Genomic DNA, 24,173 nt, shown 5'->3' on the forward strand with positions numbered 1-24,173 from the left:
TGTCTCTTTAAGCTGTATAGAAGTGTCTTGAAAAATATCTAGCCAAATATTATTTACTGTCATCATGGCAAAGAGAAAATAAATCAGTTATTACACACGAGAACTGAAATTGGGGGAAAAAATAAAAAGGGGGGCTAAAAATAGAGCCTTTAACTGTAAGTGAGGTCATCTTTCACTACTGACCTACTGTATTGTTGTTAAATAGAGACATTTGTTTTAATTTTATTCTTAAAAAAAAAAAAAAAAAAAAAAAAAGACCAATAAAAATGTATGAAGCACCAAAAGTGTCCCACACTGTAAAAAAAAAAAAAAAAAACCCGTAATTTTATCCCAGCTGCCGGAAATAAACCGTAAAATAATGGCCGTTAAATTAATGAAATCTACTTTAAAATAACAGAGGTTGAATTACAGAAATTTACCAGAAATTTAAACTAAGTTACAGAAATTTCCTTCAAAATCCTTTATCTTACGGTTAATTTCTGTAATTTAACAGCTGTTATTTTATGTTTTTTACATGGCATCCCAGCTGCCGGAAATAAACTGTAAAATTACAGATTTTTTACAGTGCATAATATTAACTTTATTTTGAACACTAATTTAATTATTTTTTTTCCATGACTTTTTAAATGTACTTTTTTTTACAAAAGAGGCTAGAAAAATTGTCAACATTATTATCGTTTCTTCTAATTAATTTAAAGGGCCAAATTCTGACTGAGGAAAGTGAAATTGTCTATTTGTTACAAATGACTAAATACTACAGTTTTTAATTTTAAACTAAATAATTTTTTTCTAAAGAAATGTGATGTAGAGCAATTCTCTGCAAATGTCAACCTTGCCATGAAACAAATTAAGCTTTCACCAAAATACGGACGCCATTTCTGGGTTTTTTGTATAAGCAAGTATTTTACAGTACTTTAGAAATACTCAAAAATGCTTCTGTCAATGTTTTCAAACTATTATATTTGATTTACCAAAGTCACACAAGTGGCAATTTCTCAACTGTCACATCCATAACGAAGAGACAGCACATCCATAACAACACTTTTTCCTCATAAATGTGAAAATATTAAATGAGATAAAACCAATTATTTTTGTTTTATAGAGAGCCGACTCTTATCCTTTTGATTATCATTGTTTCTTTTGGGTTGTGCAGTTTAATTCACAGAATTTCTACAAAGTTTGTTGTATACTGTAAACTTGCTGACTTTTTTGTCACATCCATAACGCACGTTGATTTCCACATAAAGTATCAAACATGTTTTCAGATTGATATTTTTCTGATCACTTAACTGTGGTCAGTTGTTCTGGAAAATATGAACAAAAGTTTCAATATAATGTTAACATATGCTTTCTATGCAAATTTATGTTTTGAGTTTTTACTGCAAATGTCACATCCAAAATGCTGGAATTGCTCTGTAATAGATTTTTTTCTTTTATTCTAAATCTTTTTGGTACATCAAAAAGTGTGGTTATGATGACCATCTGACAACCAAATCCAGCTAAAAAATTGTTTAAAATTGTCATTAAAAAGCAGTATTTAAATCTCTAAATTTAATTTTAAAAAATGGGGCGGATAACAGCAAAAAGGTTCACATTTTTAAGAAAAAAAAGAACCATCCATTTTACAGGGCTGGCTACGGGCCTGGTTCTTTTTATGTGGGTAAGCTAACCAAGTGAAAAAATCGTGTGTAATAGCACACACTTACCAGACGATGGCGCACCTGCATCACATGTTCAGTTGGGTCTCCACATAAACAGAGCCGTTGTTCACATTAAGTCATTTAAAAACGATCTATAATCAAATATGAAAGAGAAAACACTCTTTTCTCTCTCCTTTTTAGCATACAGCCAGATAAAGCAGCCGATTTATTTCCAAGCCTCCTCATGTAAACAGCTTTTTTATTTGTAACGATTATTTCAGTATAAATGTCATAAAGACATTTAGACGCTGCTTTTAATGTGATGTGAGATTGAAAATATATAAAGACGATGAATTAGTTACATTTAACACCGACCCAATCGCACATATTCAGGGAATCTCGGAGACTTAGGCTGTTTCTCAATTCCAAGAACGCAGAGAACGGACTTGCGTTCTTGTGGAGAGCGGTCTTGCCAGGTGTCCTCGGAAGAACGAACTCAGGAGACCGCGAGGGCAGAGAACGCGTCCTTTGAGAAATGGGATGCTGCGTTCTTCCTGATGGTCATGTGACCTTCACGTGTTTTAAATGGTAAATTATTTAAGCATTAAAGCACTCATACAACGATTTACTGTTTTTCCCCTCTTCAAAATATATACTTTGCATAAAAACATTATAAATATACTCTGCACATTATGAATAAAACAGATTTTAATACGAATTTCAGCAAACAAACACCCTTAATGTGTTTATTCCTTTATTAAGATGTCCATGTTAATGTTTACTTTCACCGTTTCATTTAGGGAAACTCCTGAGGTAAATAAGTGATATCTCTGAACTTTAATAATATGTCTAAATAAAATGCAGCGCTTCCCATCTCCAGTCGCAATGACTTCTGGGACTTCCAGAGCGAGTTCAGTGCTCAAGTCAGCATCAGTGCGTCCTCGATATCAAGAACACATCCGGGAAGTTTCACGCGTCCTCCGTACTTGCGATCTTGAGTATTGGAACTGAACTTAGGCAGCTGATGATGACGTTTCACGAGAACACGAGGACGCAAGACCGCTGAAGAACGCATATTGAGAAACAGCCTTAAACTGAATGGATTTTCCATTAGAGCCCAGTCAAAGTGGCGTCTTGCTGTGCTTCCGCTGCGGTTTTGACAGGTAAATTATCACCTTTTAAACACGGGGGTCTGTTTCGTCTGAAAGAGAAACCCTTTCCATCGAGTGAAAACACATTAGAAATGAAATTCTCTTTTTTGGCCCCACACAGAAACTCAAAACGTTTACATATTATCTGAGGTAATTGCGGGATGCCATCAGATATTCCTCCGCCGCCTTTAGTCCAGCATTTGGGTGAAATGTTGAAAAATAGTTCCTCAAGTGCATTTAATTTCCACCCACAACACTCATATCTGCCAGCAGGAGGTCTATTTCCAAGTCTTTTGAGAGACATCAAGACTTTATTTCATCAGACCACATTGTTAGATTTTAGGAAAACACTTCAATTAGACGAAAATAATATGCAATTTAACTGAAAGTGCGTCTGAGTGCATTAGGCGACTCCTTTCATTTGGTCCATTAATTGTTATTTTTGGGTTTTTCCAGTCATTATCTGCACTATAGCCTTTTAAGGTAATGAACACAGCCATGCTAACATCATTTCACTGGCATAAACTTCAAATTTCACTCTTGTCCTCATCGGCTAGACAGATGTGCGCTCATTGCCATGCTTATTTTATGTGGAGTGAATCCCGCTGTCTAATGGACGATAAAACCTCTTGACAATTCTAATTAGCCTAAATTTGCTGCAATTACCATATGCCCATTTCTCTTTTGGTCAGATCAGATCAAGCAGTGTTGGGTTTTTATGTTAGAGGATGTAAAACACTGCACTTCAGTCATGTTTCATTCTTTGAATACACTGCTTGCATGAAATGCTTTCAGAAAGTAATCTGTCCATTCTCACACAACCCAAAGTAGGTTTGTTGTCAAATTTGATGACAAGATTAAAGAACATTTTCAAGGGATAGTTCACATACAAATTGAAATTTACTCACCATTTACTCACCCTCAAGTGGTCCCATTCCTTTATGAGTTCCCTTTTCTGTTCTGAAGTATACTATTAACTGTGAAAGAGGCATACCAAACTTACAAGAGAACTAAACAATATTTTTTTCATGAACCTTCACATTCCCAATAGCCTGTGTATACGAAATATTTTAATTCATATAAGTAATAAGAAATTGGCTTGTTTGCTTTTTCTGCATATTTTATCCTTCATGCTTGATGGAAACAAGACATTTAATTTCTTTTACAAATATTATTGAGAATTTGACATTTTTTCTACTATAGTAAATAACACAAAATCCCTCACAATGTGAAGTTTATTTATAAACTATTTCGAGAGGATCACGTGCTTATGATTGCTTGCGGCTGATCCCGCATTATTCAATTTATGATTCACTAATCAGATGATTCCTAAGCCACTATAAATACCCTAAGTTCCACGTAACAGCCATCTTCGTTTTGAAGAATCCCCCGTTCCACCCCTACTCCTTCTATCCTAGATGGGTGGCACGGTGGCCCAGTGGTTAGCACTGTTGCTTGAGGCCTGTTGGTTTGAACATTTCTGAAGTTGTTTGAATGTGTCAAATTGTAAGTAGACTTTTCAAAATATAAATAAACAATAACCTACTTAATAAGAATAGTTTGTATGATTTTCATATGAGATTAGAATACATGTTTTATCTTTTAGAATAGAATATGCAATGTTCTCAATAATATTTGTAAAGGACATATGCCCTAAATATGCTGTTTACACTTCAATTAAAGAGCCCATATTATACATGAAATAGGGTCATATCTTGGTTGTAAGGGTCTCCAACAACAATTTAATATGCATGCAAGGTCAAAGAACACTTTCATGGTCTTATAATCTGCATTTATTTTAACCTAATTATCCCAGCGACTCCTGTATGAATCGTCCAGTGATTCATTTGTTCCCAAACCCCTCCTTAGCGCGAAGCTAATCTGCGCTGATTGGACCAATGACAGCCTGTTGCGATTGGTCGACTGCCTTCAGTCAGAGAGTGAAATGTCCAACAGCTAATCAGCAATATAAAAGTAATCACAGTTCATACACGCTCGATGGTGTAGGCGTGGATTTTAGCTGCCAGTGGGTCAATGTAAATACAGACGATGGACTTGAAAATACAGACGACTAACTATTTTATTGAGCAAAAACTCCAAAAACAGTTGAGGAGATCTCCTAGCTTGTCTCAATCTGCTCTTTTCACAGACACACACACACACACACACACACGCACGCACGCACGCACGCACGCACGCACGCACGCACGCGCGCGCGCGCGCGCGCGCGCACACACACACACACACACACACACACACACACACACACACACACACACACACACACACACACACACACACACACACACACACACACACACGTAACCCTGCTCCGGACGACAACGCACACACACACACACATACATACATACATACATACACACACACACACACACACACACACACACACACACACACACACACACACACACACACACACACACACACCTACACACACTACTCCTCCTCCACGGAGCTCCATAAACAAAGCAGCACGCGTCGCGTTTTAAACGTGACTTTGCACCCGATATGAGAATATAGCCAGTTAACCTGATACAGTACACTCGGTCACAAGTAACAAATCACAACTAAATACATTTGCAAGCTAGAGTCAACGAGGCAACTTTAATCGCACGTACTTACACTTGAGAAATGGAGGAAGAAACCCATCCTGACGTCCATCAGTAAGTTACTCTTTACTGATCCTTCCTTTAATAAACGCAGATGAAGTATTCTTTGTAGCATGTAGTTTCCAGAAGTTTCCAGTAGTTTCCAACTGCTTGGCTATAATGCTATTATGTTATAATGTTTCATCTTTGGGTAGAGGCTCGATAATATCCATCTGCAATGTGATTTCAATCGACCGGCATGTTTGCGTGTGTGTTTGTGTGTGTGTGTGTGTGTGTGTGTCTGGGTTTCTGCGTCAGAGGGCGGGGCCGCAGGTTTGAAATCTCCCGGGTTTGCGCGTGCACGTGAATAACTTGGTTTCGTTCGTACGTCATGGCGAAACTCCTAATGAATCGGTATCAAGGCGACTCGTTTGAAGCACTATGAGTCGACTCTTTTATAGATGAATCAACAGTTTTAAACACTGTACACTAACAGATTTAAGCCTTAGTTGGATACTTCACTTCACTTAGAGCTGTGTTACACACTACATGGAGGGAAATTTTCAAAAACCCATAATATGGGCTCTTTAAAATGGAAAAGGAGTGCATGTTTTTGACAAAGCAACTTCGGCTTTGGGAAACACTCGTCTCTACATCGTTCTTTTTCTAAACGATGCATCCTACTATGATAGTTCAGCCGCGAGTTACGTTGTTTGGGAAACGCACCCCAGACTGGTTTAGGGGTGGGGTTTGGTTTTACAGCACACTTTTGTAAAAATTAGCAACTGACAAAACATAAGTTAGTTACATTTCCTTTTGAGATCACGCTGTTCATCCAGTTTATTTTATTTGTGTTCTAATGTTAATCATAGAAAAGCAACTTTGTTGAACATGAACAATTTCTTTAATTCAAAAACATTTTAAAATGCACCCACTCTAAACCTTTCAGTTTTTTTTATATAAATTTTGTGCAAATGCTTTTTTTGTCTGTAAAAAGAGTCTAATCATTTGTCTCTGATATTCCCATATCAAACGGAATAAAAATAGAATCAGTTATGGTCTAAATTTGACATTGTGATTGAGATTTTACTACATTGATTCAAATAACACTTTGAGCCCTATCATACATAGAAAAATTGTCAACATTATTATCGTTTCTTCTAATTAATTTAAAGGGCCAAATTCTGACTGAGGAAAGTGAAATGGTCTATTTGTTATTTGCCCTACAAATGACTAAATACTAGGGATGTAACGTATCAGAATTTCACGGTACGGTAATACCTCGGTATGAATGTCACGGTACGGTATTTATTGAATCATTTACAGGAAAAAACAAAACTTATGAAAATACTCCAAAAAAGTGCCAAAAGTGTCAATGACATACAAATTAGCCATCTATCTGTAAGCTTTGAAACAGGAACTTCAATTTTAATAACAAAAAAATATTAAACCATGTAAAAAAATAAAGTTTCAATTTAGTATTGTTGAAAACTCATCACATTCAACATTTAATCACTCACTCACTTAGATAGAGATGGGTTTAAAGGAAAATTATCATATAAATATAATCTGGTAAAAGCTGGTATCTCTGGATATCTACAATGTCCCCTGCAACAGAAAAAACCCTCTCATTTGGGACTGAGGTTTCTGGGACAAGAGAGATATGACTTGGCCCAGGTTGACAGCAGTGGGTAACGTTGTGCATTGTCTTTCCCCCACTTGAGAGGACAAACCATGAGTGAGATAGAGATCTCATGTCTGCATCAATCTGAACAGTGTGCTGACAACACCGCTATTCAGTACGCGCGTGACAACACAGCTGATAAGAACTCGCGCGACAACACCGCTATTCAGTATGCGCGCGACAACACAGCTGATAAGAACTCGCGCGACAACACCGCTATTCAGTACGCGCGCGACAACACCGCTATTCAGTACGCGCGCGACAACACAGCTGATAAGAACTCGCGCGACAACACCGCTATTCAGTACGCGCGCGACAACACAGCTGATAAGAACTCGCGCGACAACACCGCTATTCAGTACGCGCGGTGTGACAACACCCGCTTTAGAGTTTTCCAGCTCTTTTTCATCCCCGCTTCTAGCAGCACACTCCATTTCCGCATTACTGGATCTGTAGCGACAACAGACCGCAAGGGATTATGGCCAAGCCTGGGCTGATGGGAATTGTAGTTTCCGGTACCTCCCGTTCGCTTCATTCGCCTGAGCAAATTTTCTCAGAAGACCTATAGTTTTACCGAGTCATGCGACTACGGTAATATCGAAAAAAATTAATATTGTGGTATGACGGTATTTACAATACCGTTACATCCCTACTAAATACTAGTTTTTAATTTTAAACTAAATAATTTTTTTCTAAAGAAATATGATGTAGAGCAATTCTCTGCAAATATCAACCTTGCCATGAAACAAATTAAGCTTTCACCAAAATACGGACGCCATTTCTGGGTTTTTTGTATAAGCAAGTATTTTACAGTACTTTAGAAATACTCAAAAATGCTTCTGTCAATGTTTTCAAACTATTATATTTGATTTACTAAAGTCACACAAGTGGCAATTTCTCAACTGTCACATCCAGAACGAAGAGACGGCACATCCATAACAACACTTTTTCCTCATAAATGTGAAAATAATAAATGAGATAAAACCAATTATTTTTGTTTTATAGAGAGCCGACTCTTATCCTTTTAATTATCATTGTTTCTTTTGGGTTGTGCAGTTTAATTCACAGAATTTCTACAAAGTATGTTGTATACTGTAAACTTGCTGACTTTTTTGTCACATCCATAACGCACGTTGATTTCCACATAAAGTATCAAACATGTTTTCAGATTGATATTTTGTCCAAATAACACTTTGGGCCCTATCATACACCCAGCGCAATGTGGTGCAAGGCGCGACGCAATAGTTGTTAGTTCAGCTTGGCGCAAGAGTCGTTTTGATGTTTTGCAGCACGCTGTTTTAATAGCAAATCCATTTGCACTCATATGTGCGCCTATAGGCGTTCTGGTCTAAAAAGGAAGACGTTCTCTGGCGCGTTGCTATTTTTGGAAACTATAATAGATTTTTCAATAGACCAAAACAAAGCCGGTCTATTGTCCAGCGCACAGCGCGTTAGTTATGACCTCGCTTACACACTGCTTAATACACACAAGATGTAGAGCAATACGCAAATATAATATTATTTTCTAGCCTACATAAGTTAAAAAACCACTGCTTTTATGTCTTCTTCATCTCGGGAGGCTTTTTCAGTTCATTCATAACAATTTACTTTTGTATAATGTTATTATTATTAGCAGTATTATTTATTATATCCATATTTATATTTGTTTTATTAAAAACAAGCCTAGATTTGCCCACCTGTCAGGTTTTAGACCATATGGGGCACAGCAAGTGTATTTGGATTTAACTCAGCTGTTTGAGCACACTTCGTTATGATTGTTCAATTATTAGTTTTGAATTTAGAAATAGTTTTGAAACAAATTTTTGCGCTTAACAAACAAAATTAATTATTTATAGGCTAACTGATGTCTGTGCGTACAAGGTCTCCCTATCCACGAGAGCGAAAGTGAAAGTAGATTATGAGATGCCTTATCGCTCATTCTCGCGCTGCAGATGCTCTGTTTAACTGTTTTCTTGCTAGTGAAATGTTCAGATTTTCCACTTACAAAGTCAGTCATATAAATAGCAAATGTGCTTAAGGCGCGACGCAACTGACTCCTAAAGGGAATGGGAGATGAGACTCTGATTGGTTTATTCTCAAAACACACCTATATCTCATTTCAAGAGTTCACACTTAGATACTGTTTGACAACTTGTTAGCAAGTTTGGCATGCTGTCCCAGGAGAGAACCCTGAGCTCGGAGATAGTTGAGCCCAGGGCTCCCGCCAGGTCCATAGAACATGTGAGGGGAGTACGAGATCAGGTGGTTCTCGAGAGCTCCCCTCGGCAAAAGAGGAAAGGAGGAGAAGAGGGTGGATGGGGGGGTTTCTTCGGGAAATTGAAGATAAGGGAGTAGTTCTTAGCTAGGCTACTTATAGTGTGTTTGGATCGATCTGATTGGCTAGCTAATGAGTGTAAATGAGTGGCCAGCTGCAGTCAATCATATCACGTGCTCCTCTCGAAATTAGTTTGTGAAACTTCATTAAGAAAATAAGCTCAACCCTTTTAGACCATGCGCCACAGCGCAAAGCGGATTTTTTCCGTTCTTATATTAGCAAAAGTGGATTCTGACACGGCCTGAAAGCGTTTGCGACCTGCGCTTTGCACTTTGAGCATGGACCGTCAAAATAGAGCCCTTTATTTTTGTAGTCACTTATTAGACTGTTGACAAACCCTGACCCTCCTGATGCCCTTTTAAAATGCCCCCTTTGGTTGTTGTATTTCTCTGTGTTCAAGAACTTTAGATGTGCAGTGAACTTATAAAGGTCAAACCGATGTCTCTGAGCTCAGACATATCAATTCTGATGGACCATGAGGAGCAACTGTCTAAATAATGTCTTCTGGTAGATGCTGAACCATGAGAAGGTCTCCTGGCCCAAAATATATCCTTACACTTGTGGAAAACAACAAAACCTCAGACCTCAGACCAGCCAATGTGAGTGTAAAGGTCAATCTTTATCCATTTACATGTGAACCATAAAGCAAAAGCAATGTTTATGCAATTTATTAATTTTTTTGGTGTACATTTTAAAGCTTCTGACTTTTTGGTACGGCACACATTGCATCTCAGCTTGACCTGAACAATCATGTGGGCAAATGATTCAATGCTGTATGAAATGTCAGAATAGTGTGACAAAAATGCATGAAAATCCACAACCTTACTTATTTTTCAAGCATGTGCTGATAAATTTATAATCATTATCCATATGGTCAGCAATCCTTAAGGCATCTTTTAAAATGTGAGTGTTTGTTTAACGCCTCACAGCAAGAAGGTCGCTGGTTCGAGTGCCGGCTGGGTCTGCTGGGATTTCTGTGTGGAGTTTGCATGTTCTCCCAGTGTTGGTGTGTGTTTCTTCCGGGTGCTCTGGTTTCCCACAATCCAAAGACATGCAGTACAGGTAAATTGAATAAACTAAATTGTCTGTAGTGTATGTGTGTGGATAAGAGTGTGTGGTTGTTTTCCAATACTGGGTTGCAGCTGGAAGGTGCATCCACTGTGTGAAACATATCTTGGAACAGTTGGTGGTTCGTTCCTCTGTGGCGACCCCTGATGAATAAAGGGACTAGGCTGAAGGAAAATGAATGAATGAATAAATGTTTGTTTAATAAAATGTAGAGCATGAACCAGACATAATGGACTCGCTGTATTTTAAATGCATCTGGGTTCATGGAAACCGTTAGGTCTGATTTATCACTAACTTTTAAGACCCTAGTTTAGCTCATGATGTTCCTTATTTGCATGTCATTTTGGTTATATGGATTTGCCAAGGGAACATGTGCAGGTGAAGTGCTGATATGAACACCCACTCTTTATAATCCTTCATTTTGCTTTTCACTCATGCAAAATACATATTTTCTTACATAACTTGAAATGTATTAATCTTTCTTGAGCATTTTACTATGAGCTAATTTAAAAAAAAAATACTAAAAGCTGTGGGTTTAGAAAAAGAAAGATCTCTTATACTTTAGCTGTCCTTCTGTTTTTTCCATTAACCCAGAGCTACAGTAAATAAACCCCTATGTGTTACAGTAGGTCTAAGTTTAAAATAAGTTAATGTGAATGCTTGATTCTGCATGTGGTCACAATGGATACATGATTTCATAATTGCAGCATTTTCATTAATCTGAGCAGTGGATTTAAAAGTAAAGCAAATTTAAGTAAAATGCCATGATATTACATCATTTTTAACCAAGGAGTGTTGCCTATTTAAAAAGAAAAAGTTGCATGGAACTGTCAGGAACATCTAACAAGTACACAGTAAAATAAAGTGCTATCCTAAAAAAAGATAAACCTAAAATAGAAAATCAAAAGCAGAACAGTCATACTGCAACTGGTGAATTTGGTGGGAGGATAAATGAGACATGTAAGATCCTGGTTTATTTTTAATAACAATTAAAAAACAAGGAGTAGTTATACACATAGACTAGTTCTGTTACATTTTTTGACAAATAATTATTTAGAATTTAATAACTGAGTAATATCCAAACACACGTCTTATTCTTTTCTCCTATAAGGTGATGCATATGTCTCCAAAACCCAACAGGATGGAAAATCTAAACTTGTTTTTGTTAAAACAAATATAAATATAATAAATAATACTGCTAATAATATTAATAATTATAATAATAAATTAGGTCCCACTTTATATTAAGTGGCCTTAACTAATATGTAATTTCACAGGAATTAATAGTTTGTTACAATGTACTTATTGTGTAAATACATGTATTTACTGTGTACTTAAGCTTGATTAAATACATGTAATTACATCTGTCATTAACTTTTTTAATTACATTTGTAAATACACTGTTGACCATCCCTTACACCTTAACCCACCCTTAAACCTACCCATGCCACTAAACCTGTCCATAACCCAACCTCTATCCCAACTTAAAAGCACCACAAGTGTTCTCAAATACATTATAAACACAGTAAGTACATTGTATTTATTTTTTTGATGTAAGTACATAGTAGTTAAGGACACTTATTATAAAGTGGGACCATAAATTATTATACAAACTGTCATGAATAAACTAAGAAAAAGCGTTGGACTAAAGAGCAGCTTTTAGTTGGTCAATGGCGTCAATAATGCGCATTAACACACCTCCTTTTCATACCAGCACACCCATGAGTCCACAAAGTGGTGCAAATGCATTTGCTATTTGAACAACGTGGCGCAAAACATGAAAATGACTGTTGTCCAGGTCTGAATAAAGCAACAAACAACGCAGCAAACGCGTCTTGCACCTTTTTTGCTGGGTGTATGTTAGGGTTGGGTACCTAAACCCAGTGCCATTATAGCACCAGTACCTTTGTAACCGGTAAATATCGGACCAAATCAGCGTATAAATTTCAGTGCCTAATTTCGGTGCCACTGGTGCTGCGACAAGAATGTAAGAAGCATCAAGGGGTGCATCAAAGGCACACATAGGTGCATGTTGTCACACCATCTCTAAACATTTCATTCTAAACAACTTCGAGGAATATGCACAGGCAATGTGAGGCATTTGTTCTTGTTGCTTAGGGAACGGACGCATGCAATGCACGCAGTACATCGCATTCGGTGAGCGAGAGCGGCTCTCTTTAGATCAACATGCATGATCGCGTTCATCAAATTTGCTTAAACGAAGCGTTCTAAAGCCTATTTTAAAAGCAAGGATTCTGACACAGCAACGTGAAGCAGACGCTTTACAAAAGTTGCGTGTAAGAAGGAAACACGTCAAACTTATTGACACATTTGAGAGCTCATGAAATCAACTTAGAGGCAGAGGAATACACTGTCTATAAAAGCTTGCGACATCATCTGGCGATTTCAGTGAGTATGTTTACATGGACACCAATGCTGTGATTTGAATATGATTAAGACAACACTCTGATTAAGAGCCTAGACTACCATGTAAACAGTGATTACCACAGACAACAGCGTTGCGAAATGCGAAGGTTTTTTCTTTCCATTCAAACTCCATTAAAAGAGCACTCTTACACCAGTCCTTACTTAATGCTCTGTTTAAATAACTGTTTGTCATGGGGACATGAACGAAATGTTCCTGAATGAAAGTGAAACTGCAGTTAAGGTAAAAAAAATAACAATAATGAAACACCTGAAATTACATGAAACTCTGGAGGAAACATGGATAGCGTGGTGACACAATGATCCATCTATAACTATAACGTTTAAGACAGGATCATAAAAGGAACATTCAAAAAGCAACTCATGTTAACACCATAATCATAATATTGTCTTATTCAGATTAAGGCAATGCATTAGATTACTGATAACCATGTAAACATAGTCACAAGCCCCAACCCTAGAAAAAATGAGTTCAGTATTTGATGACAGCCTTTCCTCAGGTTAGTAGTAAGCTAATGTAATTTCATAATGCAAATCTTAAATTCATGCTAACCAACAAATGATCAAAGGAAATAGATTAATGTAACTCAAATATATAAAATATGAATTGGTGTTTACCCTAAACTTTAATTATATTGTTCTATAACAATTTTTTTTTTATAAAGATTTTGTCATATAAAGATTTTTCTAGAGTCATCCACTATAATTTTGTGGCTCAAAAGTATCAGTTCAGGCATCGGTACCATTTTAAAAGCATTGATTTAACACTGGTATCAAAACAACTCCAAATGATATTAAACCCTAGTGTATGATAGGGCCCAAAATGTCCAGGCCTGATCTACTCTCATCTTCTCCTTTTAAGTTCATGTCCACACGTACGTGGGTATTTTTATAAAAGTTTTTACGAGTTTAAAAAAAAAAATATATTAAAAATTTCTGTCCAAATGAAAATGCAGTCACCTGACACTGCATATTCATGTCAACAAACTAAACTGCTTTGGAAAAAAGCGTGGTTTTGACAATACCTGCATTCGTGTGGCCAGGACCTAAATTTCCAAAGCTCCTCTTTGAGACTTGAGACAGGTGGTGCGCACAGGTGAGGGTCGTTAACACTCCCGCCCTTGGTCTCATACCGATTTCTCGGTCCCGCCCCACTTATACAGGTTGTTTAAATTCTGATGCAGAGTAGAAAATGCAGATACTGCAAAAAAAAAAAAAAGAAAATTATATATATATATATATATATATATATATATATATATATATATATATATATATATATATATATATATATATATAATAAATCAGGCACAAGTAGCCACGAGTCACTAAAAAGGTTTGTGTACCCATGTGTATCAAACAAGTTCTCTCAAAAATATTCATTTTTTCATCCTCAAGTGGTTCTAAATATTATTAAGTTTCTTTATTCTGTTAAACACAAATGGAAAATTTTGAAGAATGTTGAAAACCTGAATACACTATTCCTCAATAGGTAAAATAGGTTTATTTTCATAGTTTCTGTCAAAGTCTTATTTTTAGTCCTGTGTAAGATGTAAAACTTTCATTTATCAGCGCACACAAGGACCATTCAACTCATTTACAAAACTACAAGCATGACAAGCTCATAAAGTTCCTCATTTGTATTTCACTTTGGTTAAATGTATTTTCCAAAAGAAGATGTAAATGTACAGCAAAGTCCTGATAACACAGACAACTCTTCAGCGTTCTACTCATTTAAATTGATCACTCATGCAACACAGAAGTCTCTTTTTTCAACACAGTGAAATGATGTTTATCTTTCTGTAGATTTATATATTATAATACTTTAAAATATGCAAAGGGAAAACATTGGATTTTTTAAACATGCCTACTGCATTTGTAAATTTGGTTTGAACTTCAGGTTTGGTTTCAGGAACTTTCCTTAAAATAACTGACACCATTTAATTTATTAAGGTTTAACTGCAAATAAAGGCTGACCCTGTGTGTACAGTATGTGATATATATATATATATATACACACACACACACACATATTTACATATATACATACATACATATATACATACATATACATATATATACACACATATACACATATATATACATAAGCCCAAAAATAAGGGGGGTCACAGTGGTGCAGTGGGTAGCATGATCGCCTCACAGCAAGAGGGTCCCTGGTTCAAGCCTCGGGTGGGTCAGTTGGCGTTTCTGTGAGGAGTTTGCATGTTGTTTTTAATCTTGTTTCTCAATCTTTTATATAACTGCTCATCCAGTCCAGGCTACTCCTCTAATACCATACCTTTCTAATTTATTTACCAATATATTATGATTTATTGTATCAAATGCCTTCTTTAAATCTATAAAAAAAATCAGACTACCTTCTCATTTTTATCTATGTTATTAGTAATATCCTCAATAATTTTTGTTAATGCCAGAGATAATAATAAGAATTTTTCTCTGATTATTGATAAATCAATTAACCATTGGTTGGTTTAATACTACAGTACAGTACAAAAGACAAGTACAGTAACTCAACCTGATCAATTGAATACCTTAAAGCCGAATTCTAGCATCAGCATCTGTAATTGTTTTTTGACGCCTGTGTTAGATGTCAATTAGATGTCATTTTGCCATCAAGGTGGTGTAGATTTGTATATTATAATTGATGCTTCCAGAAAAATATAACTTTTCATATATTATAACATTTTGTGTCATTATTTTGATGGACAAAAGAGCACCAATGTGTAGAAGTCAAATGGACATCAAGGTAATGACATCACATTGATATGCATTTCTGACTTTTTTTTTTTTTTAGGTCAAGTCAGTTTTATCTTCTTTTGACATCCACTGTACATACACCTATTCACCTTATTTTTCGCCGACGAGCGGGCGCAGCCATTTGAATCTTTTTGGCTTGAGACTTCCGGTCTCATTCACTTCCATTCATTTTTTGACATTAAAAACTGCTCGTTTCGCTGTTTGATGTTGCAAACTGATCTTTCCTTATTATATTATTCTACCTGTTCTGTATAGTCATGCAAATTTTTGTTTGTAGAGCAAGTAGTTTGACCGTTTTCTGCCATTTCTAGTCCCATGGGTGACTGAATCGTAAGTTCTAAAACAATTGCGAGGTACAAAAGTCAACCTTTTGAAAAAAACAAAACCCCAGTGACCCCAGTTATTTTTGAGAGAGTGTAGACAGTTGTTACTTCTGAGCATTTTTTTTTTTGTTTGTTATTTAATATTAACATTATTAAAAAGGTATTCATTTTGACATCTCTATCAGCTTTTTTGACATTATACAGTTTAATCAACCATTGAAAATTTATGAATTGATAGCCCTGAATAGGTTACATAAAATTTAAATTGGAAACCTTATTTTCATTCGCAAACAGAAGATTCTGACTGATGGGCTTTCGGTGTCTTTTCCAGCTCTATTTAAACAGCTGCTCAGTTCAACACATTTCACCTCACTGACTTTTGACTTTTGAGTTTTTGACAAGAGATTCTTCAGTCTACATGTGAGTATATTTATATGGAGCAGGTATATTTATTTACTGTGTCTTACAGCAGTATTTCGCAAATACTATTTTCTAAGAGGTATAACATACACTGTAAAAATTGGTACATTGGTAAGTCAAAATATTTAAATATTTTGGGATTGGTGTTTATGCTTCTGAATTGCATCAGGAGACCTTGACAACTTTTGATGTTTGAAAGTTTGTAAAAGTGACTTGCAGTTACATTTTTGAGTGATATAATGTTTTGGTTGATGTTTACGGTACACAAAATAGCAATAAAGTACTTATTTTTATTCATTTTACAGACTTAAATCATTATATACAGTTTATTATAGTTTAAAGCTAACTCTGAAATATATATAAGATAATAGTTACAGTGAACGGTTACAGGTTTCCAACCTTCTTTAGAAAATCTTCTCTTGTGTTCAACAGAAGAAACTCAAACAGGTTTGGAACAAGTGAAGGGTGAGTAAATGATTAAAACTTTTATTATTATTATTAATGTACTGTATACTACCCTGCGTACAGTTGAAGTCAGAACTATCAGCCCTCCTGAATTATTAGTCCCTGTATTTTTACCCCAATTTCTGTTTAACAGAGAGAAGATTTTTTCAACACATCTAGAAACATAATAGTTTTAATAACTCATTTCTAATAACTATTTTACTTTGACTTATTTTCCAATAACTGATTCCTTCATTGTCCATGAAGACAGTATATTTTACTACATATTTTACAAGGCACTAGTATTCAGCTTAAAGTGACATTTAAAGGCTTAACTGGGTTAATTAGGTAAACTAGGCAAGTTAGGGCAACTAGGCAAGTGGGTTAACTGTATAAGCTTATTTCACGTGGCCACAATTTTAAAACACGAAAGAGAGGCTGGGGTGGGAAGAAACCCGGAAGTATAGGACCAGCACTGTAAACATCGCAACAACATGCTGTGAACTACAAACCTCCAGCTGTTGCCGCGATTTTAAAATGCTGAAATGGTGTAAACATCACCTTAATATCATTCAATTAAGTTTAATTTAAACAATTAAAAGCATATTAGGCATCAAACAATATTACAATCTCTTTCAGAGTAATACGCTTAAGTGTCGTAGGCTTTAGTTCATAGCACCAGGTAAACACCGTGACAACACTTCCCTGCTTCAGCCTATGTAACCGGGTGAGCGATAAAACACTGCTGTCATCTGTAGCACATCCTCGTGGCAAATCAGCGCTGTTTAAAAATGCCATCAACAGTGCTTAAATGTTAACAGGAATTTTTTTTTATTTCAGTACCGAAATTTTGTATCTTTACAAGTCTAATACAGTGAAAGAGTCAGTTCATTAACTTGAGTTTGATTGATGGCAGTTTAAATGTGTGTTAGGGAAAGAAAATGTTAGCTAACTAGTGCCATTTCCTTTAACTGAAAATGAAGTCCAATATTCCTTATTTTCACCATTCATTCATAAAGGACCTTTGAGTCACTCGGAAGGTGGTGAAATCACTTGCAGTGTGTCACTTGCTCTTCACTGATAGGATATACAGGCAGGTACACAACATTCCTGTATGACTCAGGTGATACTTCAGTGTTTATTCCCACCGCAGTCTTAATTTCGCCGTTTAAAATGGCGTGAAATCAGTCTAGAACAGTGGTTTGTTATGTAGAACAGTGGTCCTCAACCTCTCGTTGCGAAGAGGAAAAGGCCCAGTTGAGGACCCGTGAACTGCCAAAGAATAGATTCGCAATTCATTTGTCGACAAATCAGTAAAAAATCCAACTTCTCAAAATCTGTGTGAGTAGAAGATCAACTGCTGGAGATCACGAATGACAGTGGCCGTTCACATATTGTCTTGTCCGCATGCAAGCTCATTATTTCCAATAAAGGAGCGACGCAACGCGTTCTCGCCTTAGAGGCGCACCCAGTTGAAAACATTTTTAGAATGTTGAAAACTAAACATAAGTCACATGACAAGAACTGACAGATCAGCATCTTTTGTATAGAATACACAGATTTTGGTAGAATAATTATCTCAGACGAACACAGCAGTGCTTTTTAATTTTCTCCATAAATAAAACTTGTATCAGAGCTACAGCAATGTTTTGTCAGCTTGTCATCCTCTGAGAAAATGATTGATGGTTGCCTAGAAAAATAACCCCCCCACACACCCTTAGTAAAATTGTGAAGTGTTGAACAGTCTGCGGTAATAAAAAGGTTGAGGACCACTGCTGTAGACAAGCAGAATTTTTTTTTTTAATTATTGTTTAATATTGAAAATATTAATATTAAAAAAATATTAATAACATATTAATATTAAAACTGCTTTTATTCTAGCCTAAATAAAACAAATGAGACTTTCTCCGAAATAAAAGATATTATCCGAAATACTGTAAAAAATAAATTGCTCTGTTAAAAATCATTTGAGAAATATTTTTAAAAGAAAAATTCACAGAAAGGCGAATAATTTTGACTTCAATTGTAGATTCCCTGTGTTAATAATAATCTCTCATATAGTTTTCAGATCTAATTTCTTCAGACATGGCCTACACATCCTCAATTGAGCCAACTGGTGGTGGAGGAGGTGTGGAATTTTCATTTACTGGAGAAAGAAATGGTGCCAGACTGGAGAAGCTCTGGGTTTGGGAGGGGCCATCGCAGATCAAGGCTATTAAGGCTTGGCTTTCAGATGGTAGAGATGCAACCTTCGGAGAACCAGCTGGACCTCATCAAGAGTTTGTGTTCAAGCCTGGTGAGAGTTTCACCGCACTGTCCCTCTGGGGGAACGGAGCAGGAACACGCCTAGGAGGCATCAAATTCAAGACCATAGACAGTCAAGGTAATGCAAGGTTATTTTTCGCCAAGATGACAGAGTGGGGTTTAAAAACAGAATTTCCCGTCGATGTCTGCTCTGGTTATTGTCTTGGCATTGCGGGAAGAGCTGGTGCAGACATCGACTGCTTGGGGTTTCTGTTTCTCATGGCAGTTGAGTCAGTAGTCCTCACCAATGTTTACTATCCCACAATTCACCAAATAATACCAAGGGTGGCAGTGGAAGAGATCAAGTCCATGACTTTCAGAAACAACACCTCTGCCGCTCAACAACAAAAAATCGAAACCTCAAAGAAAGTGACCACAGCGTCCTCATGGTCTTTGTCTACAAGCCTGACAGCAGCCTTCAGTGTGGAGGTGAGTGCTGGGGTTCCAGCGGTGGCGGAAGTTAGGAAAGGATTCAGTATCAGCGTTACAGCAGAAAGCTCTTATAAGCAGGATTACGCAGAAGAGAAAAACGAAACGCTGTCTAGCACTATTGAGGTCCCACCAAAGAAGAAGGTGGTTGTTAACATCAGCATTGGCAGAGCCACTTTTGACCTGCCGTACACTGGTATAGTGAAGATCACTTGCAAGGGTGGCGGTGTGTTTCAGTACGAAACCAACGGCCAATACAAAGGCGTCACTTACACTGATATCAAAGTGAAAACTGATGAATGTGATGACGTCACGGCAGATTGTCCCTGTTAATACATAATTAATTATCCTGATTTTACATCTGGATATTTTACAATGATTTTTCAATTATGCTTCATGAAACTACAATTTTCAGTAGATGTGTCCAGTGTAATACACACACACACTTCACATTTAAGACTAAAATACTACTTTTAATCCAGATATATTCACATTGCTTCAAACATATCCACTTTAATAATTCCTATAATCACATTGTATTATTGATGTGATCATGTGTTTTATATGTGTTTGATGTGACTTTTAATTACCGTTTCTGTTCATGTGAGGAAAACCTTATAATCATATGCTTGTTTCCCAATGGTCTTGAACTCAATTCCTGGAGGGCCGCAGCTCTGCAGATTTGATCTCCAACCACCCCCAACTCACACTTGCTTAATAGTCTCTAGTAGTTTTGAACATCTTGATTATTTGCATCAACTGTGTTTGATGAGGGTTGGAGCAAAACTATGCAGAGAGGCAGCCTTCCGGGAATCCAGTTTGAGACCCATGCTCTTGACTTTGTATACAACCACTTTAACTGGTATATTATATATAAGGAAGCAATATCTATAAACAAATCATGTTTAATGTTCCGTAATCATTTCAGAATTTCAAATGTTTTTAATCCAACAATAAAAAAGTTAAAATCAAGTTGTACATTGTCTTGTGGATTTTTGTAAGGAAAACAACATGAATTATTCCTAGTTCAAAGCATGTTTCCATGTAGTCATGAATGTCATTATACACTAAAGTATTTTGCTGCTTGAACTATTTTTTAAAATTAGTTGAAACAACAAATTTCTTGAGCAATTTTTGGGAAAAGATTAATTGTCTTATGTTTAATCCACTTAAACTTGTATAAACGAATAAGTTAACTTAATAGATTTGTCTTGGGACAAGATAAAGTCATTGTGTGGAACCCAGGACGTGTTACAGTGTACATTGCTCAGCATTATTGACAACAGCCCAATTTGAAAATGTTTATCCATTTCTCAGAGAATATAGGCAATGCATCCTGGTGAATTTAAGTTATAAAACAGATAGATTTATTAAAATAATAGTTTAGTCAGCGAACATCTATAGAAATTGAAAGATAACACAATTAATTTACGCAAAATATTGCAAAAAAATAAAAATAAATAAAACTTTCAACTAATCTTTTCATTTCTTTGCTTCTCTTGATTTTCCCCCTTTTTTTAAATTTGTATTTAATCTTTTCAATAACATATAAATATATGTGTACTAGTTTCTGGACCGTTACCGTAAGATATTTTTTCTAGATTAGCTCCAGATTAGGCTTCAGTGCTGACCTATCTAATGTATATGCACAAACAGGCCTGGATTGGCTAATCGGGAGAACCGGGAGAATTCTCGCTGGGCCTGTCTGTTTTTTTGGGCTGCGAGGGCCGGTGTGCCTATCTGCCTGCACTCATAGCAGTCGCGCTTTTTATTTCATTTTCTTGTCGGCTTAGTCCCTTTATTAATCCGGGGTCACCACAGCGCAATTAACCGCCAACTTATTCAGCAAGTTTTTACGCAGCAGATGCCCTTCCAGCCGCAACCCATCTCTGGGAAACATCCAAACAAACATTCACACACACACTCATAGACTACGGACAATTTCGCCTACCCAATTCACCTGTACCGCATGTCTTTGGACTGTGGGGGAAACCGGAGCACTCGGAGGAAACCCACACAAAGGCAGGGAGAACATGAAAACTCCACACAGAAACGCCAACTGAGCCAAAGTCCGAACCAGCGACCCAGCGACCTTCATGCTGTGAGGCGACAGCACTACCTACTGCGCCACTGCCTCACCGCTTTTTATTTATTTATACAATTACTTATTTATTTGACCAAAGCCTCAGTCTTTTTATTCACTATTTTAATCACAGCTCCGCTCTTTTTATTTATTTTCTTGCAGCCCTATGAGCAAAATGCAGCCTGCAGGTTAAAGATAGCGTAATAATCATTTGACAGCAGCACCTTGCTCATCAGCAAAACCATTTGTTAAGAGATGAAAATAGGATGATAAAAAGTGCAAAGGTGGCGCCTTAACATTACCAAGCAGCAGTCATGAGCTCAACACACTAGAATGGGCAGGTAGGATTGTCATTAAGTGAATATAAGAATTCGAATAATTAATATTGATATTAACAAATGCTACACCTGTTGAATTAAAAATGCCCTGAGACAATTAATGAAATCAGATGATTCACTACTGTCACAATCACCAGCGACCTCTAACCACCAGAGGTCGCTGAAAAACATTCTTTCATTCAAACTACAAATCCGCCAGTTTATGGACTACAACTGCATACATGCACTTCGCCCACACTAGTGATGGTAAGTATGGATCATTTTACTGACTCGGATCTTTGAGTCTCGTTCATCGAGATGAATGAATCTTTTTTCGAATCATTTCGTTCATTTGGTTCAATTTGCCAAAATATTTTTAAAATGTTACGAATTGCTTCCAAACACATCTACAACTAACCCAAAAGGTTGATTGCACGACAAAAAAGTCATAAATAGAATATAAGAAGGAGAAAATAATAATTCAATGTTTACCTGCTCTTTTGTCTATGAAGGTATTGTTGTCTCTTTGCTCAGCTCACCTCTTCATGTCTTCATATGTCAGGGGTTCATTCACGTTACACTGACAGTCACATATAATCTTAACCAATGCACAGTCGAAGCTGATAGGAGCCATGATCGTTCGTTCATCACGTGACAGAATGAATCAAACCCGAGGACTCGAGAGATGTATGGATCAATTCTTTTTCCGGCTCTAAACGCGTATGATTGGCCCGTGAGGAACGAGTGACTTAGACCCGATAGAGGACTCGAGAGGTGAGCGGATCAATTCTTTTTCCGGCTCTAAATGCATATGATTGGCTTCTGCCAATGTGATGAAGACTTGAAATTAACGATACCTGAACAAATGTGCGCACGCGCGGATGAATGAATCACTCCCTGAGAGGACTCGTAGTTCCCGAGTCATATTGAAGATTCGTTCAAAATGAACGAATCGTTCATGAACGACCCATCACTAGCCCACACACACCTGCTTCCTCATTTAGACTGATTACACTCGCACCACCTGAGGATTGTTAAAGACTGATTACACACACTATTTAAGCAGCACACACACTCATTCACATTGCTGAGTCTTGTTATCTGTATAGTAACACTACACTGTGGTTTTCTAGTCTTGTTTTCTTCTGTTTTGACCTCAGCCTTGTTTACCTTTTGTCTCCACCTTCCGCCTGCCTTCTGACCACTCGCCTGATCCTCTGACAACGATGCTGGACTTCCATTGTATATCTGTTTGCACCTGTGCTGACCTTTGCTTGCCTGATTTTGAATAAACTTGCATTTGGATCCAAACCTCTGTTGTTAGTGTCACTCCCCGTGGTTACAACTACATTAATAAATCTGACTTAAGAAAGCTAAAAAATGGGGGGGAAACATGAAGCCATCATTAGAAAGTAATACTGTGATTAAAAATGTCTGGCAGATAACAGTGCAATAATTGCCTTATTCTTTCTTTATGTTTAAGGACTGGATATCGTTCAACAATTTTGCACAGAATATATATTCAGATATTGCAGAAAAGGACATTGTGCTGTTTAAAAGACTAGTGTTGGAGATTTAGCTACCCTTTTCTCATATTTATGAAAATATATATGAAGATATAAAGCAGCTGTTTCCTTAAAAAAGACGTGATGGTGTCATTAGCAAGTTCAATACATTTAATCTTTATTTTATACATGTAGCTTCATATATTTTTATTTATTTTATTTATTTATATTTCATTTTAAGGTTTGGATATTTATAAGCACTAATTTTTTACAGAAAACATATTTTGATTCTGTTAAACATTACATTGTGTTAACTGTTCAGATAAATCTACACTGTGAAGTAGGCATGGGACGATAACCGTTTTCAAGGTATTGACCTTATTCTAAAATGCGGAAGTGCGCCTGTTTTCGCGATTGTCTTAGAACTTCCGTTTCAGTCGCCTATGGGAGAAATGACAAAGAATAATAAACGGCAAAAAACGGTCAAACTACTTGCTCTACAAACAAATGTTTGCATGACTATACAGACCAAGTAGAATAATATAACAAGGAAATATCAGTTTGCAACATCAAACAGCGAAACGAGCAGTTTTTAATGTCTAAGAATGAATGAAAGTGAATGAGACCGAAAGTCTCGT

At 36.6% G+C, this 24,173-nt stretch overlaps 1 protein-coding gene across 5 annotated transcripts; it reads left to right on the top strand.

The window, feature by feature from the left end:
• The first annotated feature begins 2,566 nt into the window (after positions 1-2,566).
• On the top strand, positions 2,567-20,602 carry jac7 (jacalin 7). Of its 5 annotated transcripts, none has more exons than XM_073907180.1 (6): positions 2,567-2,803; positions 9,820-10,018; positions 10,349-10,481; positions 16,365-16,453; positions 16,886-16,918; positions 18,959-20,602. In XM_073907180.1, the coding sequence occupies exon 6, from the start codon at positions 18,983-18,985 to the stop codon at positions 19,961-19,963; it is 981 nt and encodes a 326-aa protein (XP_073763281.1). In that variant the 5' UTR covers positions 2,567-2,803; positions 9,820-10,018; positions 10,349-10,481; positions 16,365-16,453; positions 16,886-16,918; positions 18,959-18,982; the 3' UTR covers positions 19,964-20,602.
• The last annotated feature ends 3,571 nt before the right edge of the window (positions 20,603-24,173 follow it).

Source organism: Danio rerio, chromosome 7 (genome assembly GCF_049306965.1).
Source record: "Danio rerio strain Tuebingen ecotype United States chromosome 7, GRCz12tu, whole genome shotgun sequence".
Classification (NCBI taxonomy): Eukaryota; Metazoa; Chordata; class Actinopteri; order Cypriniformes; family Danionidae; genus Danio; species Danio rerio.

Coding starts and splice junctions, on each gene's coding strand:
- jac7 (XM_073907180.1), top strand. CDS start 18,983: ATGGCCTACACATCCTCAATTGAGCCAACTGGTGGTGGAGGAGGTGTG.